The sequence below is a fragment of the Apis mellifera genome, linkage group LG16 (assembly GCF_003254395.2).
Source record: "Apis mellifera strain DH4 linkage group LG16, Amel_HAv3.1, whole genome shotgun sequence".
Lineage (NCBI taxonomy): Eukaryota > Metazoa > Arthropoda > Insecta > Hymenoptera > Apidae > Apis > Apis mellifera.
The window spans coordinates 6843667-6865431 of NC_037653.1; the positions used below are offsets into that span (position 1 = coordinate 6843667).

The 21765-nt window shown below is 39.7% G+C and overlaps 1 protein-coding gene across 1 annotated transcript in view; it reads right to left on the reverse strand.

The window, feature by feature from the left end:
- The window catches only part of LOC408554 (neural-cadherin), a 75039-nt gene extending 66011 nt beyond the window's left edge, over positions 1–9028 (reverse strand). Inside the window, exon 1 of the mRNA XM_006563127.3 lies at positions 8422–9028. Within this exon, the coding sequence (XP_006563190.1) occupies positions 8422–8473 (52 nt within the window). The 5' untranslated portion in view covers positions 8474–9028. The remainder of the gene's footprint in view (positions 1–8421) is intronic.
- Positions 9029–21765: the final 12737 nt, after the last annotated feature.

A 21765-nucleotide genomic window follows, 5' to 3' on the forward strand; every position in this document is an offset into this window, starting at 1 on the left:
CATTATAAATATATTATATAATAATGAAAATAATCCTATACACCATTAAGAATATTATTTCGCGTATTTCTTCAAATCCATTTTATATCCACGATGTCTGTGAGAAACTTAAAAAACGAACTTTTACCAATAGAAAATACTCTCGTTAGAATTTTATGGGGAGAAAAAAAAAAGGGGGAAAAAAATTAAAACGGATTGAATCGATGCCCTCATATTTTGATCAAAAAAGTTTTACCAATAAACTAAACTTTGACAAGGAAATATTAACATCCATCCACGCGTCTCTCATTCCTTCTTTATATGAAAATACATTTTTCCCGTAAAAGCGTAAGCATTGTGGAAGGAAATAAAATATTTCGCGAATATTCCATGTAATTGAATATATATCGTCGCGAAAAAGTTTTCCGTTTGCTCGTTCAAGCGCGAGTCGAACGAGAACAATGAGTGACAAGAATTTTTAATTTCGTTTGCGGTACACGGATCGTATCTTTGATTTACGTCTATACTCGCGTGCATGCGGTCAAAAAAAGAAGGAAAGATCACGATAGATTCCACCCAACGAGAGAACGAAAACGTTTCGTGTCTCGGGGAGATTCCTCTTCATTTCCCTACATTTTTTTCGCTCGAATAAAAAAGGAACCGAAAGCTTAATCCGCTCGATTCCTAAAAAGAAAATTACGCACGTAATAAACTTTTCTTTACGAGAAATCGATAATTCTGTTATTAAGCAGCTCACAATTGGCCGAGTTTATAAGAGTATATGTATTTCGTGGCTCGACCACTTGTCGAAATTGAGCGAGTAAAAGTCGAATAGCGTTAATCAATTGTGCGGAAACGAGTTGGAGAAGAGAGAGCGTATAATTGGAATGATCGAAATAACGCGAAAAAGGAAGGAAAAAGGTGAGGAGGCTCCCGAAATATAACGCATTCACGAAGTCTAGACACGAATTCGCTGCGAATTCTTCGTAAGCTCCATTAATTTAAGTTTTCATATTTTCCGGATTTGCAACGGCTTATGCTAAACCGTAGCTTTCCCATCCCGAGATATTCATATCGGGCTAAGCTACGTGGCCAAGGAGTTGGCGTTCTATCGTCGATCCAACGATAAGCGCTAGATTTATTTCGAATCTTTCGTATAATACCGGCAAATTTTAGGGATAATGGGATCATTCCAAATTGATATCGAAAAGATTATCGAAATAACCGTGGCGCGTCGATACTTTTTTTTTGCTTCACGTGTAAACACTTTCTTGCAATAGCAGTTTGCCAGAAATTGTGTAGATAATTTCGTGCAACAATTTGTCGCTTAAAGAGATGATCCTGGCTGAAAGATCTCCGAAAGGAAAGGGCGATATTGCCTCGTGTAATATAAAATCACAAAGTCGCAAAGCTTTCAAAGGAAGCACGATTTTAAATGCTCTTCGAAATCTTCCGTGGTAGAAGAAGTTTAAAACGATCGAGAAAGCGAGAAAAGGCAGGGAAGAGATTGAAATTGCGAGATGAAATCCACGCGGAGAATAGGTATATTGCAATCAGGTGTGGTATTATATTTCGAGCAAACTCTCCTCGCATTCCAAAGTAATAACGGAAAATTTGGTCACCGAGCTCTCTCTCTCTCTCTCTCGGTTTTCCATTCCAGGTTGGAAGCCTGCGTCTTCGCCTTTATTCCGCCGTGATTATTCTACGAAATATACAAGCGTGCTTGGCGCATCGTCCACTCCGGGGTGACCCAGATTAGCGTTATTGACACCCGCGCGAGTACACCGCTTTCAAAAGCTCCGATTTCAAAGACTCGCCCGTACACCGGTCAAGCGTGGAGGGGAAATTTCTTTTGCCACCGTGAAATTTTAAACGATCCGAGAGAGCGTATCGTGCCATCTGGATTTCATTTCGCTTCGTTATGGAGATTAACACGGGCTTTTCCCCCCGCAAATATCCCTTCGGTTGTAACGTGAAATTTTTCGAGATATTAAATCGAAACGTATAAGTAATATTTTTCTTTTTCTTTCAATCGTTTCATCACTTCCTCCAGATTTTTCATTTCTCTGATATATATCGGTTTATATAGCATTAAATAGCGAATCGTTACACAGGCGAAATGTTTCGTTATATTATTCTTTCAACGAAAAAGAAAAAAAGGAGTATATTTGATACTCGATCAATATTTCTTTCAATACAAGAATCTCTCTCTCTCTCTCTTTTGAAAAAAATACGTGTAAGAATTGCGAAATTATTCTCCTTTCTTTCTTTCTTTCTTTCTTTAAAGGTAGATCCGGAATCCCTTTTTCACATTCGAGAAGCGTATCCGGTTACGGAACAAAGTGAGCTCGGTCAAAGGAAAGTTTCGATGAAAAATTTTTACGCCGGACATAACATCGGATATAACAGGTGCTAGGTGTATTGAATTTAAATGTTCTGTTATTCTCGCCACGATTACACGAAAGTAGAAATATCTATGCAAATATCCATCGTATCCCTCATCTTTAACCTAATAGATATTTTATTTCGCTTCGACGATGAAAGAAAGTTTCGAGATACTATGCGCAGCAAAGGATAAACCCCCTCGTGCGTTGTAATTTCGTTCCATCCGTATTTGTTTCAACTCGTTTTTTCTATTATTCGAACGAATTCGGAAGAAAGAAATAGATGTATATTTTTCAATAAAATTTTTCCTTCCAACGAGAGAGGAAGCGCGAGACCGTTCATTTGCATCTTTATTAGCTTTTTTCCAGTCTGTTCAATTCCTTCAAATATTTGAGGAATAGCAGTCATTCGGATCACCATTTTTTTACCCCTTTCTTCTCTCCACAATTTCTGATCGAGAATTTTTTTTTTACACCACGAATTCACTCGTGCAAAAAACTCACGTTAGAATTCGACTTAAGAATTAAAGAAGATTCAATCAATGTTATTGCTATTTTTCAATGTATAATGGAATAAACTCGAGAATTCGAAGGAAACGAATATCCTTGATGGATCTAACGAAAACATTACAGATTATTATATGAAAAATCCTTTCTCCAACTATTACTCTAATTCCCAGTATTTGCGAATTCTCGTTTCAAACGCGATTAAACGAGCGTTCCTTCTCAACTTCATCTGCCGGCGAACACGCTTCAGACGAATAGGAAGCTTCTTCTTCTAAAAAAAGTCGTTCCATCGTTTCACCGAGAGCATAAAGGAAGGATGATAGTCGTAAAAGTAGCAAACTCTCCTCCACTCGTTTCCAGGGATGAAAAATTTCCATCACATACGCGCGATATATAACGTTTCGCTTCATGGGAGGGGAAAGGAGGAAAAAAATTTCTATCCTCAAATCTTTCATTTCATCAGAGAGAAATTAATAGGGAATTTTAGATCGAGATTCGCTAACTCGTCTATAAGGATCGATCAACGCATATGCCAGATTTACGCAAGCAACAACTATTTGATCAAACGGTATTTGCCTGCATTAATCTTCGACTCGGTTCCGCGTATTAGATTCACGCTAATTAGGATTTGACAACAAACCACCGAGAGGAAACATTACGGTATATCGTGAAATTGTGGTTCATCGAAATTGCATTGATGAAACGATTGTTTCCAAGAATACTACACTTTCTCATGCGATTTAAACAATTTCGCGTTTCATCTTTTCTCTTCGATTCAATTTTATTATCAATCCTGAGGGATCTTTATTAAAATTGTAAAAGAACCTTGAACCGCTGTGAAGATGTTCGCTTTCGAGCGCGGGAATCTTCACCCTTTGGAACGGCTTCTCATTCGTCCCGACACGACTTCCGGTTCTCGAGATATCATTGAACAAATAAAGGAGGTATAATTTCTTCTTTTTTTCTTCTTCTTACTCCAACCACTCACTCGAGTCTGACCCATCCTCCAAGATCCAGACAAATAGCAGATGCGATTCCCGGAACAGCGTGGTACGCGTTCCCAAGGGGAAAAAGTGGGTCACCGAGTTTCATTCATAGATTCCACACCGCGCTTAAGCACTTTCGATCCTTATTACGTATCCCGGCGACCGATCGAGATATCGGAATGAAACAAAAAGCAATTTCAACGGCACAGTTTCCTCCTTGCCCTCGATTTTGACGATACAATTTATCCGATATCTCGTTTTTAACATGGAAAATCGAAAGTTATATTATATTTTAATTTCATTAAGATTTTACAAAGAAATACAATCTAATCCGCATCGAATATCCGTTCTTCTTTTTTTTTTTTTTTTTTTTTTATCAATTAACAGAGATACTCGCGTTTGTAATTTCCAGGAAATTATTACATTTTGTCAAGCGTTATGAAACGTATAAAACGTGTATAAAGCTAGCGTTAGTATATTTCTCCATGTATTCCAAGTATTTTCACAAAATACGCGACGAATGGGAAAAGAGGTGGAACCGAATCGATCCTCCCTTAAACCGATCCCCCCTCCCTCTCCTCGAGCAGCCTCATAATAGTCGTTTCCGGACAAAAGAGAGCATATGAATGATTTATCTGGCCGTATCATTCGAAAGTCGTTCAACGGGTCTTCCGAGAGTACTTTGCGTCGATTTATCGAGAAGGGGACAGGGATATATATATATCGGAAGCGGGTGAAAAAGGAAGGAAAAGGAGAAGAGAGGGGAAAAATAGAAACTGTCTTCGAGAGTAGCCAGAGTGTATGTATATACGCGGTATCACGTAGGTATATATAACTCGAGATACCCGGCATCGATCTCACCTGGTATTATCTCCTGTTGAATGCTCGAGTTCCGCACCGTTTCCAATTTCATGATCGTCCACAGAGTTTTGCTTCGCGATATACCTCGATCACAATGGAGGCGACGAGCGTATAACGCTTCCCCCGACTCTGGGATATTTCTTTCTTTCTTTCTTTTTTCTCTCCTCTCGTTTTACTAATACAACGTGTATTCGATGCCAATTCCTCCCAAGATTCGATATCTCTTTCGAGTCGAACGCTCTCTCCTTTTTTATTTATAGAAATTTAAGGAAGTAAGGTTTCTTCCGAGGAGAGTAGGTAAGTTTTCTCGATAACGTTTGAAAATATCGCTATATAAAAATCGATAAACCGATATCGCCTCGGCCAAACGTTCCGTCTTCTATCTCGCGCCCTATTCGCTATCGTGGCTTGATAATTGCCACAGATATTCGCTACTCCTCGAATCATCGTCAAACGATCCGACAAAAGCGCTTGCGTATTTATTTAACTGATCGTGAAGGATGCGTCTGGTAGAGGTTTTCGCGCGTTGGCAAGCGTGAAAAACTGGAAAAACGTCCATGTCGGGTGCAAAGATCGATCTCCCCTCGTAATTCGTGGAACAGGGATTTTTCATCCCCAGGATCTCTCCGTATCGTATTTGACGATAGCCGATACGCCACTACCCTTGAAAAATCCCGCGTAACGAATTAAATCATTCGAACTTCGATTCCTTTCTCTTCTTCCCCCCCATTTTCCATAATCTATTCTCGTCGGTTATTTTTATTTATTCGATTATTTATTTTAATAATAAAAAGATATCTTTCTCTCTCTCTCTTTTCTCATCGACGAGCGTTTTCGTTCTAACGATTGATTCGCTTTTAACGACGAATAAATGATAAAACGAACGGTAATCACGATTTTCCATGATTATCAAAGTTTGTGTGGTAACAATTATCGTGTAAAAAAAAAAAAAAAAAAAAGAAACGTGAATAAATCATCGTTATGTAAAAATATAATTAATAAATAATACGAGGTTATATTTTAAATTTCTGTACTTTCAGATTTGCAGAGGAGAAGCGTATAGTTATATTCTTTCTCTCGCGACGAAAGAATAACGCACAAAGTTAAGTATCGTTTCGCGTTGCAATTTCGAGTAACGATTTTATATCGTTATTTTCAGTAATTCAATCCCCGAGAAAACTGTATTAATTCTTTCATTTATGCAAATTTTATTCCTGAAAATTTAACGCGGTTAACCTAGATTCGTTAATTAGAAAGCATACGGGAAATTATAACCAATGTATTCGGTTTTGTTCCTTTTTTTTTTTCCCTCTCTTCTCTCTTTTCGCAATAGCTATTTCAATAATAAATTTCATCGTTCCGATGATGGATTTCCGTATTCATTATGAGAGATGATTTGGCAAAATTTATTAGTTTAATAAAAAAAAATCGTGAAATTCTATCGCACGAGATGAAATATATATATATATATTTTTTTCCTATTGAAAACGCGTTTTCCAATACTCGAATATCGTATATACGAAAAAATAAATTGTTTTTAACCGTTAATTGTGATTAATATATTGCGTTTGTTTTAGTACTTATATAATTCACTTTTCATATTAATACAACGTACAACACATTGTAATAATAGAAACATACAACATTATTATTATTATTATTATTACGTACATATTTGAACAATACGATTTAGCAAAGCTTTTAGGTAATTTAATAATTTTAATGCTATAATCCTGTAACAAAATGGCATTAATAAATAAAAACGTGTTACGTCACAATTCAAATACCTAATATAACGTTAATATGGGATTACCCGTGTTGTTGATTGTACCAATTTTTCCCCCCTCCCCCTCCATTTAATCGCCCCAATTAATTTAATTAGCAAATAAATTTTACCATAGCGAATAAATCTTCCATCCGAATAAAAATTTTAACGAACCGTTAAAATCAATCTTCCCTAAGTTTTACGAGCTTTTTATCAAATTCCAATTTGCAATAATTGCGAATAGAAATTGGTGGTAAATCCTATTACGCTAGTCGATTGGAAAATTTTACTTATCTTATACGTATTATTTTACAACGCCGTCGAAATCCAATGTCTTAAGAAGAGATTTCAAAAATCGAGACAAACACGTATCGAAAATTTGATAGAAATCAAATCGGGGAAATTGAATTGCCTTAACGTTCATTTTCTCGAATCTCTTTAAATTAATTCCGTTAATTCCGGAAATGATCGAAGTTTAAAAAAATCGAATATCGCGTTATTCACATTTTCAAGATCCGCGCGTGAAGCGTTAAATTATTTCGTTAAAACGATCCGCTGGGCGATTATTATTTTTTCGAATATTAAAACGAATATTATAAAACCAGCGACGAATTTAACTCGACTCGAGGCGCGCAAGTTTTATTCCGCAATTTCTAATTGAAACGGTAATTTCAAACGGTGTCGAAATTCAAGCCATATCTCCTTTCAAAGCGGCAAATGGAACACGGAATAATTAGTAAGACATTGCTTCACAAAGGTAAATTGTGTAAATTTTCAGCCATCGTAATTGACAGCGGTGCAATCTATCTCTTCCGACGACACGAGTTCCACTTCAAACACTCTGCCCTCCATATGAACCTACCGAATTAACGCGTTCAACCATGCGTGAAAATTAATCATGCGTAAAATTTCAATTATCCTCCCCCCCCTTTCTCTACGAAAGGAAATGGAAAAAATTACATTTCAATCGCCAAAAGATATCGATTAGTCACACGTTGACACCGTGCAACAATAAACCCGTATCCTAATTTCCAACATTGAAAATTAGTAGTCGAGATACCGTTTATTGACGAAACTCTCGAAGCCTAATATCGTCCTCGATAATTTCGATCGATCGGTTAACCGTACGAATTCGTTATTCGTTAGATTCGAACACGATACACCGCGAATCGCGTTCTGAAAACTGTATTCTCATCAATGAGTTTCCACGCAATCGTTTCTCATCGAATCAAATTTTCCTGGGAAGATCTTAACCGAAAAAACGGTTGGTCGAAGGCTCGTTGTTTCGTCGAAATTATATCTCACGAAATATTTATAAATATTCCCCAATATTGGATACGTTTTTCACGCAAACGGAGATACGAAGAGGCTCCATTTCGTAGTTTCGGTGTCGAGGCCACGATGAAAGAAAACGATCCAGAGAGGCCGATATCTTGGCTTTCCGTAATTATCAAACCGAATCGATTTTCGGTCGAATGGAATGATATCGGCAATTGTGGCGAGTCTTGTGTACCCGGTACACAATGGGCGCACAATGTGTCCTTTGAAAATAACACGCCATCCTCGATCGATGCCCACGCGCGTTGAAAGCAAGTCGAAACAATTGGAATTTCATCGCCGAGTGGAAAAGCCCTCGTCATTTTTACCCACGTATCTCCCTTCGTTTCGATTCGTTTCGTTGGATCGAAGGGCGAGGGGAGAGTGATTGGTCTTGGCGGGAAACGAGTCGTCTCTCGAATTTTTTCCAATCGAAGTTTGGAACGAAAATTCTGACGAGCCGCCGCGAGAGTTTCGAGCATCTCGACCGTGAAAAACTTTTCCCTTCTCCTGCTCGCAAGCGGCTAGATCCTTAATTACGTTATCCGAGATCCGATAACTCTCGTCCAATTTTCCTTTCCTTCCAAAAATTTCGGTCATAAAACGGAAGAAAGAAACCTACCTAAGTAGGTGCTGTTGGTAATAACCCAGAAGAGTTTAAGCGGATCAACCATTAAATCACGTTCATCACATAAACGACTCGTTCCAATGGAAAGATCGTAGCTCGGATTCCGAGAAACTTTCGATCACGGGACACTGAACGTCGCACACATATACATATACACACGCGCGCCCGCGCGCGTACACACACGGACGCACACACAACACACAACACCGATGATATCTCTTCCAACAGACGTATTCCTCTTTCCGTTTCCTCTTGAGATGAAATTAAAAAAAGAATCCAACAACAAAGTTCACCACTGTACCACTACAACAATATAACAATAACAACAACAATAACAACAACAACAACAACGATAACAATAAAACACGAGTAAGAAATATCGGCGGAGACCGTCCTCCGGATCCTCTCTTTTTCGGAGGGAAAGTTCCGCTGGAAGAGGATCGCCCCGGTTCACGTTCACCCGATCGTCTGTGCACGGCGGGGACGCGTGGTGGTGGTAGCGGCGATGGTGGTGGTAGCGGCGGTGGTTCGGCGGATCGCTACGTCCCGCACACGGGGCGCGATCGACATGGTGTTTTTATCCGGCGGTTATATCGGGTCGGGTGCGTGGCACGGGCCGAGGATACGGAACGAGTCACGAGGATACGGTACGCGGTAGCAGCGGCCCACCAGTACGGAATATACACGGAAGGCCGGATTGTGCGCAGCCGCGGCAAATCAGTCGGCGGCGCACAATCCACCCCTCAGTCAATATACTGTGTCACCGTGCACGGGACACAGGATTCGGTGGAATGCGGCCCCCGCGTGAAACGCGTGCCACGGCCGCGAGCACGCACGCTACGTACACCCTCGTCTCGCCTATCAACCGATATCTCTTGGAAAAAGAGAAAAGAAAAGAAAAGGAAAGGAAAGAGATACGTTCTTTTCTCTTGTTTTCTTTTTCTTCGTATACTTATCGGTTTCTCTTCTTTTCGACGATATTTCGGATCCTCGGATTCAACGAGGAGCGCGTCTAACGACGGGAAGGACAAATGGCCGGGTTTTATCGATGCTCGTAACAATGGAAGAGATGAGATACAATAGGGGAAGAAGAAGCAAGGTAATAGCGGATCGATCCACTTCACCCGATCGTATTTTAAAAACGGATCTTTGCGCGAGCCTGTAATTACCATCTTTCGAAGGGATGTAACTTATTTATTTTTGAAAAAAAAAATCGAGACGATAAAAGAAGAAGAAGAAAGAGAACTCGAAAGCAAGCGTTTGAACGGTGCTCGTCGACTCGAGAAGAAACGATTGTTTCGCGTACTTTTCAAGTTCCTCTCCTTTCACTCTTTATAACTTTTCCTCTTTCTTCTAATTGTCTCGTTCTATATTTCTCGAGATTTATGTACATCGTTGCATACACCGATTCAAAATACTCTTCGAATTGTTGAAACCGTTTTCGAATTTCTCAAATTCTTCCATTCTCGCGTTTCCATTTTCCAATCGCTCACTCGTTCGTAATGATTCGACGCATTCGATCGAAGGCGAATAAACGTCAGACAGAATCGTTAGAGTGATTCTTCGAAACTCGTACATCCTTCAGCTCGATCCAGAATAATTAAATTATCCGAAAAATGGTATAGCGTTTCGAGAACGGGATACGAAACGGGATACGCCAGCCGTCGAAACGATACGATTTCGGCGGTGACACGTTGACAGGGAAGGCGAGGATATGCCGACATATCCCCGTAAACGTTAGCAGTCAAGGGAACAACAATTTCGTGCGTAGCTCGGGGAGGAGTAACGCGGTCGAGGCACGTAGGGAATGGCACGTAGATTATATATCGCGTAAATCGCGGCGAAATGGATCCGCGCGGGCATTATGCCGAGTGTTGTTTCTCCTTCCATCCTGATGCACCCTCGAGGACTGATCGAAACTCCATGTAGAAGGCGTACTCGACCGGGCTGCTCCCGGGCCACTCCCCAACGGCAAAGGGATTGATTATTTAGAGGGTCGCATCGTCCTGCTCCACCTACGCTCCACCGGACAGGAATCCATTCGATATCGACTATTAATCCGTCGATCGAGAAAATTATTACCTTCTTCCTCTGATCGTAGAAATTCTTTTGCAGATCTCGACGACGAGGCGTTATTTTTAATAAAATCCGTCTCTCTCTCGCATCGCGACAGGCTTCGGATTTAGCGATTCTCTTTCTGCAACTCCGTTTCAAACAGGACACGTTCCAACCAAAGGCTACCAAAGTACTTTTCACTGTCTCTCTTTCTCTCTTTCTCCATGGTTCTCCATGGTATCGAGAATAGCCTTCGAGGCAGCTTCGCCCGGATATTAGGACGAAGATGACTGGCTAAGCGCCAGTTTATATTCGAGGTAATCCTTCCACGATGTTTTCCTCCCTTCGTGGAAACAAAGAACCGTATAATGTACTCTTGATATACTTTGAGAGCACTTTTTTTTTTTTTTTTTTTTTTTTTTTTACGAAGGCGGGAAACTCGAAGGAAAGTTTTCCGCTCGTTCGATGGCGCGGTATCGGATATTTAAACACGCCTCGTTGGAACGAACGTTGTTGTTTGGAAATAGGTTTATATATAGGCGCGAGAAAATCGATCCTCCAACGACGTGTTTTTATCGTGAAAATTATTACAAACGTTCCCGATTATTCTACATTTCCTTCTTCTTCTTTTTCTAGCGAAAATAAAACGCACAAAGGGATTAAGCGAAACGAAACAAATCAATTACTGGTCGTAATAATAATCTGGAAATGGAGAAACGTTGGCGCGAGTCTGTTACTCTGAGAGGAGAAATCGTTCGAACGAATCTTTTCAATCTTTGCCCGTATATCATAACGTTTCGATTTCGCTCCCGGCTATCCCGTTGCTGTTTTCGATTCCGTTTTATATGGTTGAAAATAGGAAAAAAAAAAAGAAGAAAGGAGGGAAAAAATCGAGGATAGGTGTCCCATCGAATGCAAACATATTTGCGCAAATCCATCTGTGTATACATTGTAAAATCGCTTTGGATGTGGATCACGTTGGTGGGCGCGAACAATGCGATTTATCAAGGTTTCCCTGACGGCCGCTGATTTTCGCGGCGCAGATTTCTGCAAAATCGTTTCCCCGATCGATCCGCAAAATGATCCGTTATTACTCTCTTCCAATTCGTTTACGCGCATTTCCACCGATACTCGCCACGATCAAACGATTATCGTCCCAACGGAGAAAGTGTTTCGATTTAGATTCGTTTAAATCTGGCTTTAAAGGATCGAAACGGATTTAACCGATTCGCCCATTCGAAATAGAATAGCGACTGTTATATTTGTGTCGCGAATCGCGTTACAAATCGGACGTGGAAATTGAAGAAATTTGTTTTCTTTCCCTCGATGCTAAGCGAAAACATTAATGCAGAACGTCGAAACGTCATCGATCGATTTGCTGCTTGTTTAACGCCGATTCGCGTCTCACGACGTTTGTCTCACGAACGACAACGGTGGAACAAGCGACACGTTCCAAAACTCCATTACGCGACAATCCCCCCGGACAATTCCATCGAGGTTGCTCGAAACCTGGCCACGACTGCTGCAGAGCATCGCGAATAGGTAATCGGATAATCGTTTTAATCCGAGAAGAAACTATTCCAACCGTTCGATTAACCATCTTGGCTCCTCCTCTTCCCGATTACCAATCACTTTTCACAATTTATCGAATCTTTCTTCGAGAGATCGCCGGTTTCGAGATTATTTGCATCTCTTCTTAACGACACGAGAGAGACGATTGATCGAAGAGAGAGATAGATTGGACGTAATTGGTACGTGGCGGTTTCTTGTCGATCGAGGGACAAGAAGGGGTCGACGTAATAAGAGATTAACAAAGAGGACGTTAAGCAGATGTTGTAAAGATAAGATCGCTTCGTGACGAAGATATCGTATCTTCGATAACTCTTTTTCCACCAGTTTGGAAAGTCTGAAAACCAGCTCGATCCCTACGTTCTTCCTCCAAGAGTTTCGGGTTTCCTTCGTCAACTGCCGAGGTAACACGAATAATAACACGTTCCCCGAGTCGAGAGACGCTCACCGATGCAGTGATGCTGGATATTTAGCGATATCCCCCGAATGAAGGGCGGGTAGAAAAGGGAAGATGGCCGATCAGATTGGGAGAATCGATGCAGAGAAGGCGTCTATTTGCAGCGACGAAAAGAGTTCGATGCCGCGTCCGATATCCGATACGCGAAGAAAGTCTCGCGTTGAGTATCGATCCGATACCGTGGTTACCTGATTTAATCTTGATACGAAGGCTGGCTCGATTCGAAACTGGCGAGCACATCTTCACGAGTAGTATCGAGAGATAATTCGGTGGTTTGAAATTGTGCGGGCAAGAATCAGCGTGATTCTTGGACCAAATGGGAAAGATTTATCGGCGGAGAGATAAGAGAAGGGGGGAATGCCGTTTCCTTTTATTGGCCCTCGTACACCTGGCAACGCGTGTACTTTCTTGCTCCGGGTTACGAGACAACGTTTCAGCTCGGTAAATAGAGAAGCTTTTGATTACGAATTTTTCTTCTTCTTCTTCGAGACGACTCTGAGAGAAGATTGCTTCGCGATCGCGACAAAAGATGTATTGAATTTCGTCGAAATGACGAGATTTTATTTTTCGTCGGAGAATGAGAGAGGGTCGAAAATATGTATTTTTAAGGATAATCACATTTCGATCTCATTTTTCTCGTCTGGAATCCAATCTAAATACAAGTGACCTCTGATTAACGGACGTCGACAACGTCGACGCGCATTATTTTTCGTCGGATTAAAGAGAATCGAAAATATATATATGTTTTTCATTTCGACCATACCATTTTCCGTTCGAACAGATCTCATTTTTCTCTGCGAATCGATCGTTTCGCCAATTTTATTATTCGCGCGCGATCCAATCTAATTCAAATGACCTTTGATTAATGGACATCATTTACATACTGATTCGTCACAGCGTTATCCCTAATTGAATTATCTGGTAAACTCGAGTTAACTGGAGGATTAAGGGGGAGGGGATAGTTAGACGACGAAATCGGATGCAGCCTTCGAATTAATTTCACGTCATTTTGGTTCGCTCTTTTTCCCTCTCCGACTTTAACGAAATTATTAGGTATCGTTTCAGGCCTGTACCGCGATCGATTATCCTCTCAAAACTGGAGAATGAATAATTAATACCGATCAAACGTATATAATTTATCAACAACTATTAGAAACACAAAGCTAAATAATTCCGTTGTCTCGTGCGCGGGTTGCGTTATATCGAGATTCCGAAATCGAATCGTTATCTGATCTAACTGTTCCAAACTAGTTTTATCAAAGGCTCTTCCCTTTCCATATAATACCAACATATAGAAATGACAACTAATTTTAACTACTAACGAACCGCGGTTAATTCTGGAATAAATTAGTCAGAAACTACACCGTTGATATAAAAGAGATTTGTCCAAACTATCGAAACTGTTATTGAACATTCGATTTCAATAGAAATTTAATAGTAGAGAAAGAGAGAGAATCAAAGTAGACAGAAATTAACTCCAAGATTAGTTACGTGTACGATTATGAATAATTCCATAAATAATACAAATTTCGTAGAAAATTTCGAATACTTACGAAAAAATGAAGAACCCTTTATCGAAACGTTTAACCCGATACGATGGATTGGCATACACGAAACCAAACATTCAATTTATTCAGAGCGATAATAACGCAAGACAATCGTATCGTACACGTCGTTACTCTCTCCCACCATTGTTGCAAACGTTACGATGAATAGTCTGTGCAAACGCGTCTGTTTAGTTGCCCGCTTGATGAACGGCGGCCAAGAGGAGGCGACAGTCATCGTCATCGGGATTGGATACGAACGTGATTCAACGACGTTCGTATTCTGATTTATCGTAGATTAAATTCTCGCCGAGAGAGACCACGAATCCGTACGAATCTCGAGCGAATCTTTTCGAACGAGGTTTCGAATTCGTTAACGCTTCGCTTCGGTTCGGTTCTCGAGGGGTCGGGTCGAGTGGCGGTTTTGCGTTGGACGCGAAACAAAAAAAAAAAAAAAAAAAAAAAGGAAAAAGAGGCATCGTACGTTCGGTCCTATTGAGAAAATCTAGGCTATTCGTGCAAACACGCCGCGGCCGAGTATTAAGCGGCGACGTTGAAACGTGATACGGGCGAAATGAATTTAATGGAATTAATGAGGACCGTGAAGAGAGAGAAAGAGAGAGAGAGAGATTCTAGAACATCCAGAGAGGTTCGCTGTATATATAAGTGGTATCGCTCGATATTTAAATTTCTCATCTCAACCAAAAGTAAACGTCATCCGCTGTACATCGATCTCTCCAATTTTCTTAGATCCCACTGAAAACAGATCCTTTTCGTTCGAACGTAATTTATATAATCCCTGTGTTGAACATATTTGAGGGGGAAAAAAGAAAAGAAGACAAAAGCAGAGGCATCGAGGTGTCTTATAAAATCCATAAATCCCGTTTTCTGGCATGGCTAACGGTTGATACCGTAAAATATGCTTTCCAAACATAAAATACCGTGCGATAAATTGCCCGATTCGACATTCAGACTAAACAAACTTCCCCGACGACGAATAGAGGTCCGTTTCTCGGCTTACAATGAAAATCATAAAAAGCGCTACGTCAGAAATATCTCGATCCTCGGAAGCGGAGAAAAAAAAAAGAAGAGATAGAAAAGAAGAAAAAAGGAAAAAAGAAGACCAAGCTTCTCCTGCGGTTTGCCGATAAAAAAATTGCAATGCGCCCGCAACGCGGCAAAAAATAGTCGTTATTGCGACTTATACCTTGAAATTCTATTTTCCGTTAGTGTTCGCTTAGCGCGTTAAACGTCACAAATAAGCAGGCAATTTTTCGATCGAAAGGAGTATTATGTATTATAATACTCCTTTTATCGAGAATTCTCCAAAGAAAGTTTCGTTCATCCCTAATTGCCAAGAGTATCTTTTGAAAACGTCGCGAGGAAACGACTTTTGCCACGATACATTCTTCTCAAAACTATACTTTCGAAAAAGAAGAAAATGAAACGTTGAATCAAAGATTGTTATTACGAATTTGAAGCAATGGGATATTCGAACGATGTGTGAAAATCGCGTACGTATTTTAATATCGTAATCTTGTTTGTTTGTAAATAACGAAATATAAATAATTTACGGGGGATTGTAATTTATGCACGAGCGTTGGAATTTAGTTAATAAATATTGGGGGGAGAATTTTCGAAATTCAATTAGCGATCGCAACGCGGAATATGCATTAGAAAAATTAATTCGGCGTTGTGTAACGAGCGTACAACAACTATTTCACCGTTATTTAACCGTTAATAACTGTTTAGCGGGTTTGTTTACTAAATCGCCCCCCCAGTTTTGAATAAATTATGTATTTGCCGCATTCGATATCGCGACGTATATCGCGCTCGTCAACAACGCGCCCCATTATTTTCCCCAACTTTTTCTCTCGCAACAGCGGTCCCGAGTCGAAGATTTCTCGCCTGGAAATCGAATTTATGAATGATAAACTGGTTGAACCGAAAAATCGCGCGAAACTTTCGCGACATAACTCACCGGATAAACCTTTGCCCCATCAAACCTGGTAAAATAGGTCGGGAGAACAAACACCCGCAAGTATTTCTTCTTTCTATCTCTCTTTCTCTCTCTCTTTCCCCCTATTTTTCACCTTTCTCTAACCGCAAATATCGTTTAAAAATTCTAAACGTATCGAGCTAATTTCGTTCAAAATTTACCGATAATCTCATCATTCTTGCGAGAGATATTATTTCTATTCCGAAAATTCAATTTGCATTTACGAACAATACTGTAAAAAAAAAGAAAAAAGAAAAAGGAAAAAAAATCTTGTAAGAGGTTTCTCGTTCGCGAATAAAAAGGTATAAAAAGAATTGAGGGACCTCTGTGAAAACGCGTCGCCCGGAAAAAATAATTCTACGGGTTGGAAAGGAATTAAAAGACAAAGCGTTTCCTCTCGGATCCTCGAATGCGACAGCCCAACCGCCCCTTGAAAATCTCGTTGGGAAAACATACGGTTTTCACTTGATATTTTCCCTTCGTCCTTTTCCTTCTCTTATTTTTCTTTTTTTTATTATTATTTCTCAATTTTTCGTTCCGTTTCACGTTTCGTTTTGATTAACTCGGCTAACTCGGCGCTTCAATTCTCATTTGCCCGCTCCCCTTTGTGGCATCGTTGTAAGTGACTCGTTACGGAAACACGGTGACAGAAGCGGCACGGATACGAAACCCCCGCTCGAGAAACGTTTGTTTTATTTACGACGAACAGTGGCGTTTACCAGCAGCGACTACAACAACGTTGGCACGTTTCGTCCGTGACCGAGAGGTTTGCAAATTAACGTGGAAGCACGCCGCTTTTTCCACGACGCGCAGCAACGTCGCGGCCGCTATCGATTCCCGTTCAAAGACCAACGCCGTCCCTGTTCGAAAAATTGAATTAGAAGCGACCAAAAAAAAAAAAAAAAAAAGGAAAATTCATTGTGAACTCGGCGGTTCCCTTTCCTCTTTTTTTTTTTTTTCATTCATTTATTTAAACGCAACGAGTGGACAAAAAGTTAAAGCGGCAATACCCAAAGGGGAAGCCTAGTAGTAGAGTTTATCTATCCCCGGACCAAACTGCGACTCTGTTTCCGGATATTGAGGAGAGGAGCGAGCAACAACTTTTACCGAACGAAACGCCGTTCGTATTTTCCTCTTTACTTTACACCGGGACAGCGGGAGACTAAATTTCAATTTCCCCAAGAACTCTCGTAATTAAACGAGGGATCGTTTATTTGTGTAAACGGTGAAAGCCGCCGGTAGAGTAGATCCATCTCGCGAAACGCCACTCTGTTAACTTTATTTCCCACCACGGCCATTCCCACCCATCCCTGCATACACCTATATGCATGCACGTGTGTATGAGTGGCGGGTGTAGGTGAAAAGAGTAAAAGGGTAAAAGTTTCTAACGGTGTCTTCTTCAACGGGAAACTTGGACCGTTTGTGACCGAGTTCATCGTTTCATTCTGATATTCTCTTCTCCCCCCTTAACGATATACCCGCTATGAAAAGTTATTACTTCGAATTCCATACCTTTTGTGGATGAACTCGTAGAAAAAGGAAGAGAGAGAGATTCGATCTCTCTCTTTTCAAAGATGGGACAGAGAGAGAGAGATTAAAGAATTTTGATAAAAGAGAATATTATAAAATTAAGAGATTAACGATAATTTCGTTCAAGATATTAATATCGTGGAATGCATTTTTTTTTATCTCCTCTGGAATAGTAGCATTATAACATAGCAGAGATTGGTAGGGTGTTAAATTTCGAAATGTTCTCTCTCTCTCCCGTCGTTGACGAATCCGTCGTTTTTCATCCCACAGGGTTGAAACGTTTCCACGTTTCAATTCTCTATTACCGTGATTATTCTCTCGCTCTTAACCCATGCTTTTTCGCATTGGATTACCGGGTCTTAATTAAAGTGGATAAGCCAGGCTCTGCGTCACAGAGCCAGCAAATTCTAAAGGGACAACGTTTTAAACCGCCAAAGTTTAGACCCGATAGTACTCTTATCTGCTAATGTATTAATCCCGCCAACGTAAGTAAACGAAACAAGGGATGGATTTTACGACTCCGTTCCAACTAAGCTTTACGTTATCCTATACCAATTCGGATTTCCAAAAGCGTTATCGAATTTTATAATTGAAAGATAAATTTGTTACGTTATTAATTTACCATTCGACAATTTTCACAAGACACGTGTATATATATATATATATGTGTGTGTGTGTTTCGAGCAACGATGGGAGAAAAAGAGAGAAAAATAGCGGTAATAGGAAAACGTTGTTTACCTCGTTTCCTTTGTTCCAGGGAAATAAAAAAAGTTTCCACCCCTGCTCGAAGGGGGAGGGATTTAATCCGGTTACACGATCTTGGCCTCGATAAACGCGTTAAGAGTGTTAACGCGGCGAGATAAGCAGCTAAGAACCGTATGACCGAGCGTGGAAAACTTGGAAATTTTCGAATTTAAATTTCTCCTCGCCTGTTCCTCGTCCACTCCAGATTATAGCGTGGCCGGCTTTGCAACACCAATTCGCGAAACTCGGCCACCATTTTCGCGTCGCCCAACTTCCTTTCTCTCTTATTTGCTTCCTTCTTATCTTCATTTCGGAATTTCGCTTTGTTGTGCATTGTTTACCAATGAAAATATTTGTCACGTTCTAAAAAGTTTATTAATATCGGTTGAAGGATAAAAATAGTATGAATTATAAAAGAAATTACGTATAAAATATATATATGAAAAATCGATGAACGTTTAATTAATTTCTACCAAATTATCGGCATGCCGAGCAAATTATTTTTCATTCCGTGTCAAAGAGACGGTTTTTAACAAATTTTTTGTTAAAATTCTTTTTTCGTATCGAATAAAAACGTGAAAACGAGTTATGCGAGGTATCCCATTAAAATTAATATCGATTTTTAAAATACACACACATATATATATCTTCAAAAAAAAAAAAATACTCTTGAACAAATTTCCTAAAAAAAGAAAAGAAAAAGAGATATCTCTGACGAGCCTTTTGTATCTTGTTCATCAGATTCGTCGAACAAAAAAAAAAAAAAGAAAAAAAAAAAGTAACGGAATGTCAGTGTTGAAAATGAAAGATCGAGAGAATCGTTTTTATCCGTTTTACCAGTCGAAGTGCGAACAAAGAGCTTCGAAACTTCCCTCTCCCCCTCCCTCCCTCCTTCATATTTGTCAATTCCACGTGTAAAGAGATAAACCGAGAATCGAAAGGATCGCAGGAGGACAGGAGAGACAACGTCTTCGTTTCTCCACCGTTTGAAAAGAGGAGAGGGCAATTCTATTCTTCGCCACGTCCAACAACTACATCGTTATATACATCGTCGTCACATTTTTATCCACTGAAAAAGTCGTCGCGTTATTTCTCTCCTTCGCTCCTTACAAAGAAGCGGAATAAAAAGGAAAACTATTTCTTCTCGCGACATCTTAATAACGCGTTATTATAAATAAAATGCCAAGTAAAAAGCGAGTGCGACCCTTTTTATTTCGCGCCCCTACCCCTTCATTCTATTAACATCAAGTGCATCGAGATTAATCTTTACTTTCCTACGCGAAATAGAGACGCGAATAAGACCTAAAAAATAACCTTCTTTATTACATATATTTCTTTATATAAATTTAACGAGCAAGCGACTCGATACACAATTTTAACCTACGTTTCTTTCTCAAAAAATTCGTCTCCAATTTTTCCAAAGCGAGTAATTAATTGGGGAGGAGAAAAAAAAATAAAATAAAAAGGAAAAAGAGAAAAAAGAGAGAATCTAACCGCGGAAAAGTTACCGCATTCCACGAGGACAAAACTATCCGAGTAAACGAGGCAAACTGTCCCCCCGCTAATTTGCCCGAAAGTTTCAAATTGCAATCATAGCTCGTTGTTTCGCGCGTTTCATAAAATTTATTCCCGCGCGTTCGAAATTTTTGATCGTCCAAATTGCATAACCGAATGCAATTCGAATATCGGGCAGAGAAGAAACTAATTCTAAAAAAGAGAGAGAAAGAGAGAGAAACAGACAGAGAGAGAGAATGTTACGTTGTAATTTCTTTTAAAATGAACGCCCGTTTATCGGGTTGGAAAGCTGGTATTTTATTTTGCAAAGCCCCGAATTCCCCGTATCGGTGTACGAAATCGGAGGAAAAGTCAGGATTTGTTTGAAATCCAGTTGTTGTGACTATGTGTGTGACGATGGTGAACAAGAATGGGTGGATACGTGGGCGTGGAAGCAAGGTCCGTCATCGGGTTAGCAAGCACCTTAACTCACGAGACGGCCGATGAAAACCGCTGTTCGCTGTTTTAACAAGTTGTTTCCAGGATTAGCCGATAACGTGTAGGCTGTTACAACGAATGTCGGGCGGCAACCGGTTGTCTCCGGAAACTGGCTCTCTAAGCTCTTCCCGATCGATTTTTCCATCCAATACCAACAACACGAATGGAACCGTTTACGTTCCAACCGAATTCCTCGCGTTTCTTCGTCAGCAACGCGCTGCCCTTTCCTTTCTTTTTGTGCGGTGCGATATGTTTGGATATCTTTGGATTTCGAGATTAGAGATATTTTTATATTTTTAGGAGGATAAGATTTGATTTTTTTTTTTCGAGGAAGGAAATAACAGAACGAATGTTCTCTTTCGTTGCATCGATGATTTTGAAAGTTTGAATATATTTATTGAAATATTTGTTAATTTCAATATTTGATTCCTTTTTTTTCTCCTCTAATCATTTATAGATATCTGAAACAGTTTCGATATTAATATTTATTCCTTTTCAGAACATGAACGACAAACGGTGCGATATAAAGATTTGAAGAAAGAGAAATTACATTCATATTTCGATGATGAATAAACGTGGATGATGGTAAACGTGAAAGACAATTTGAGCGAAGAAAATCTTAATTTTAAGATCTTTTAAGAACTAGATTCTCTCGCAAGTTTCTAACGACAGGATTAAAATTTGCTCGTAAAGTGGATTCGCCTCGTCGTAATTCTACTTCTTTACTTCGTCACGGTGATCCGCCCAGAAGAATAGTTACTGTTGCTTGGAATAACGGCGAATAAAGTTTCGAATAACGGGGTGATAAAATTACCGAATAACAAAATACACAGGCTCTTTTTTAGCCCCTGCTTAAATTTTTCAACCCTTTCCGAATATTTTTATTCGGTTCTCGCTCGTTCATTCGAATCAATCGAATTTTCAGACATTATATTATATAAATTACTCGAGGAAGAAAAATTTATAACATCGCGGTTGATTGATTAAAATTATCGCATTTTCTCAATCGTTAACTCTTCTCTGTCATTTAATTATTATTAGTCATATTAATTTAAACGCCTCTCTTTCCACGACGTTTCGAAATAAAGATCTTCCATTTTCTTCAACGTTATCCTCAACTGTGCTTCATTGTCTACTTAAAATTCTCGAGCCCAAAGTAAATCCAACGATTTATCATTTCTTATCGAAAATCATTGCACTCTGGCCAATGAAATATTAATTTCTCACTATTTTGTTGTTGAAAGTTGAAATCTTTTCGAATCATTTCCAACGATTTATCGAACAGGAAGGGAGAGAAAAAATTCTGATCATCGAGAAAAAGGCGGGAAAGCGTGATTTTAATCCGTGCGAGAAACATGTAATAATTTTTCCTCGAATTAAATTTACCTTTTTCTTTTTGTGCGATCTTCCAGCTTTCCTACGATGTTCATCACTTTTCAACGAGAGAA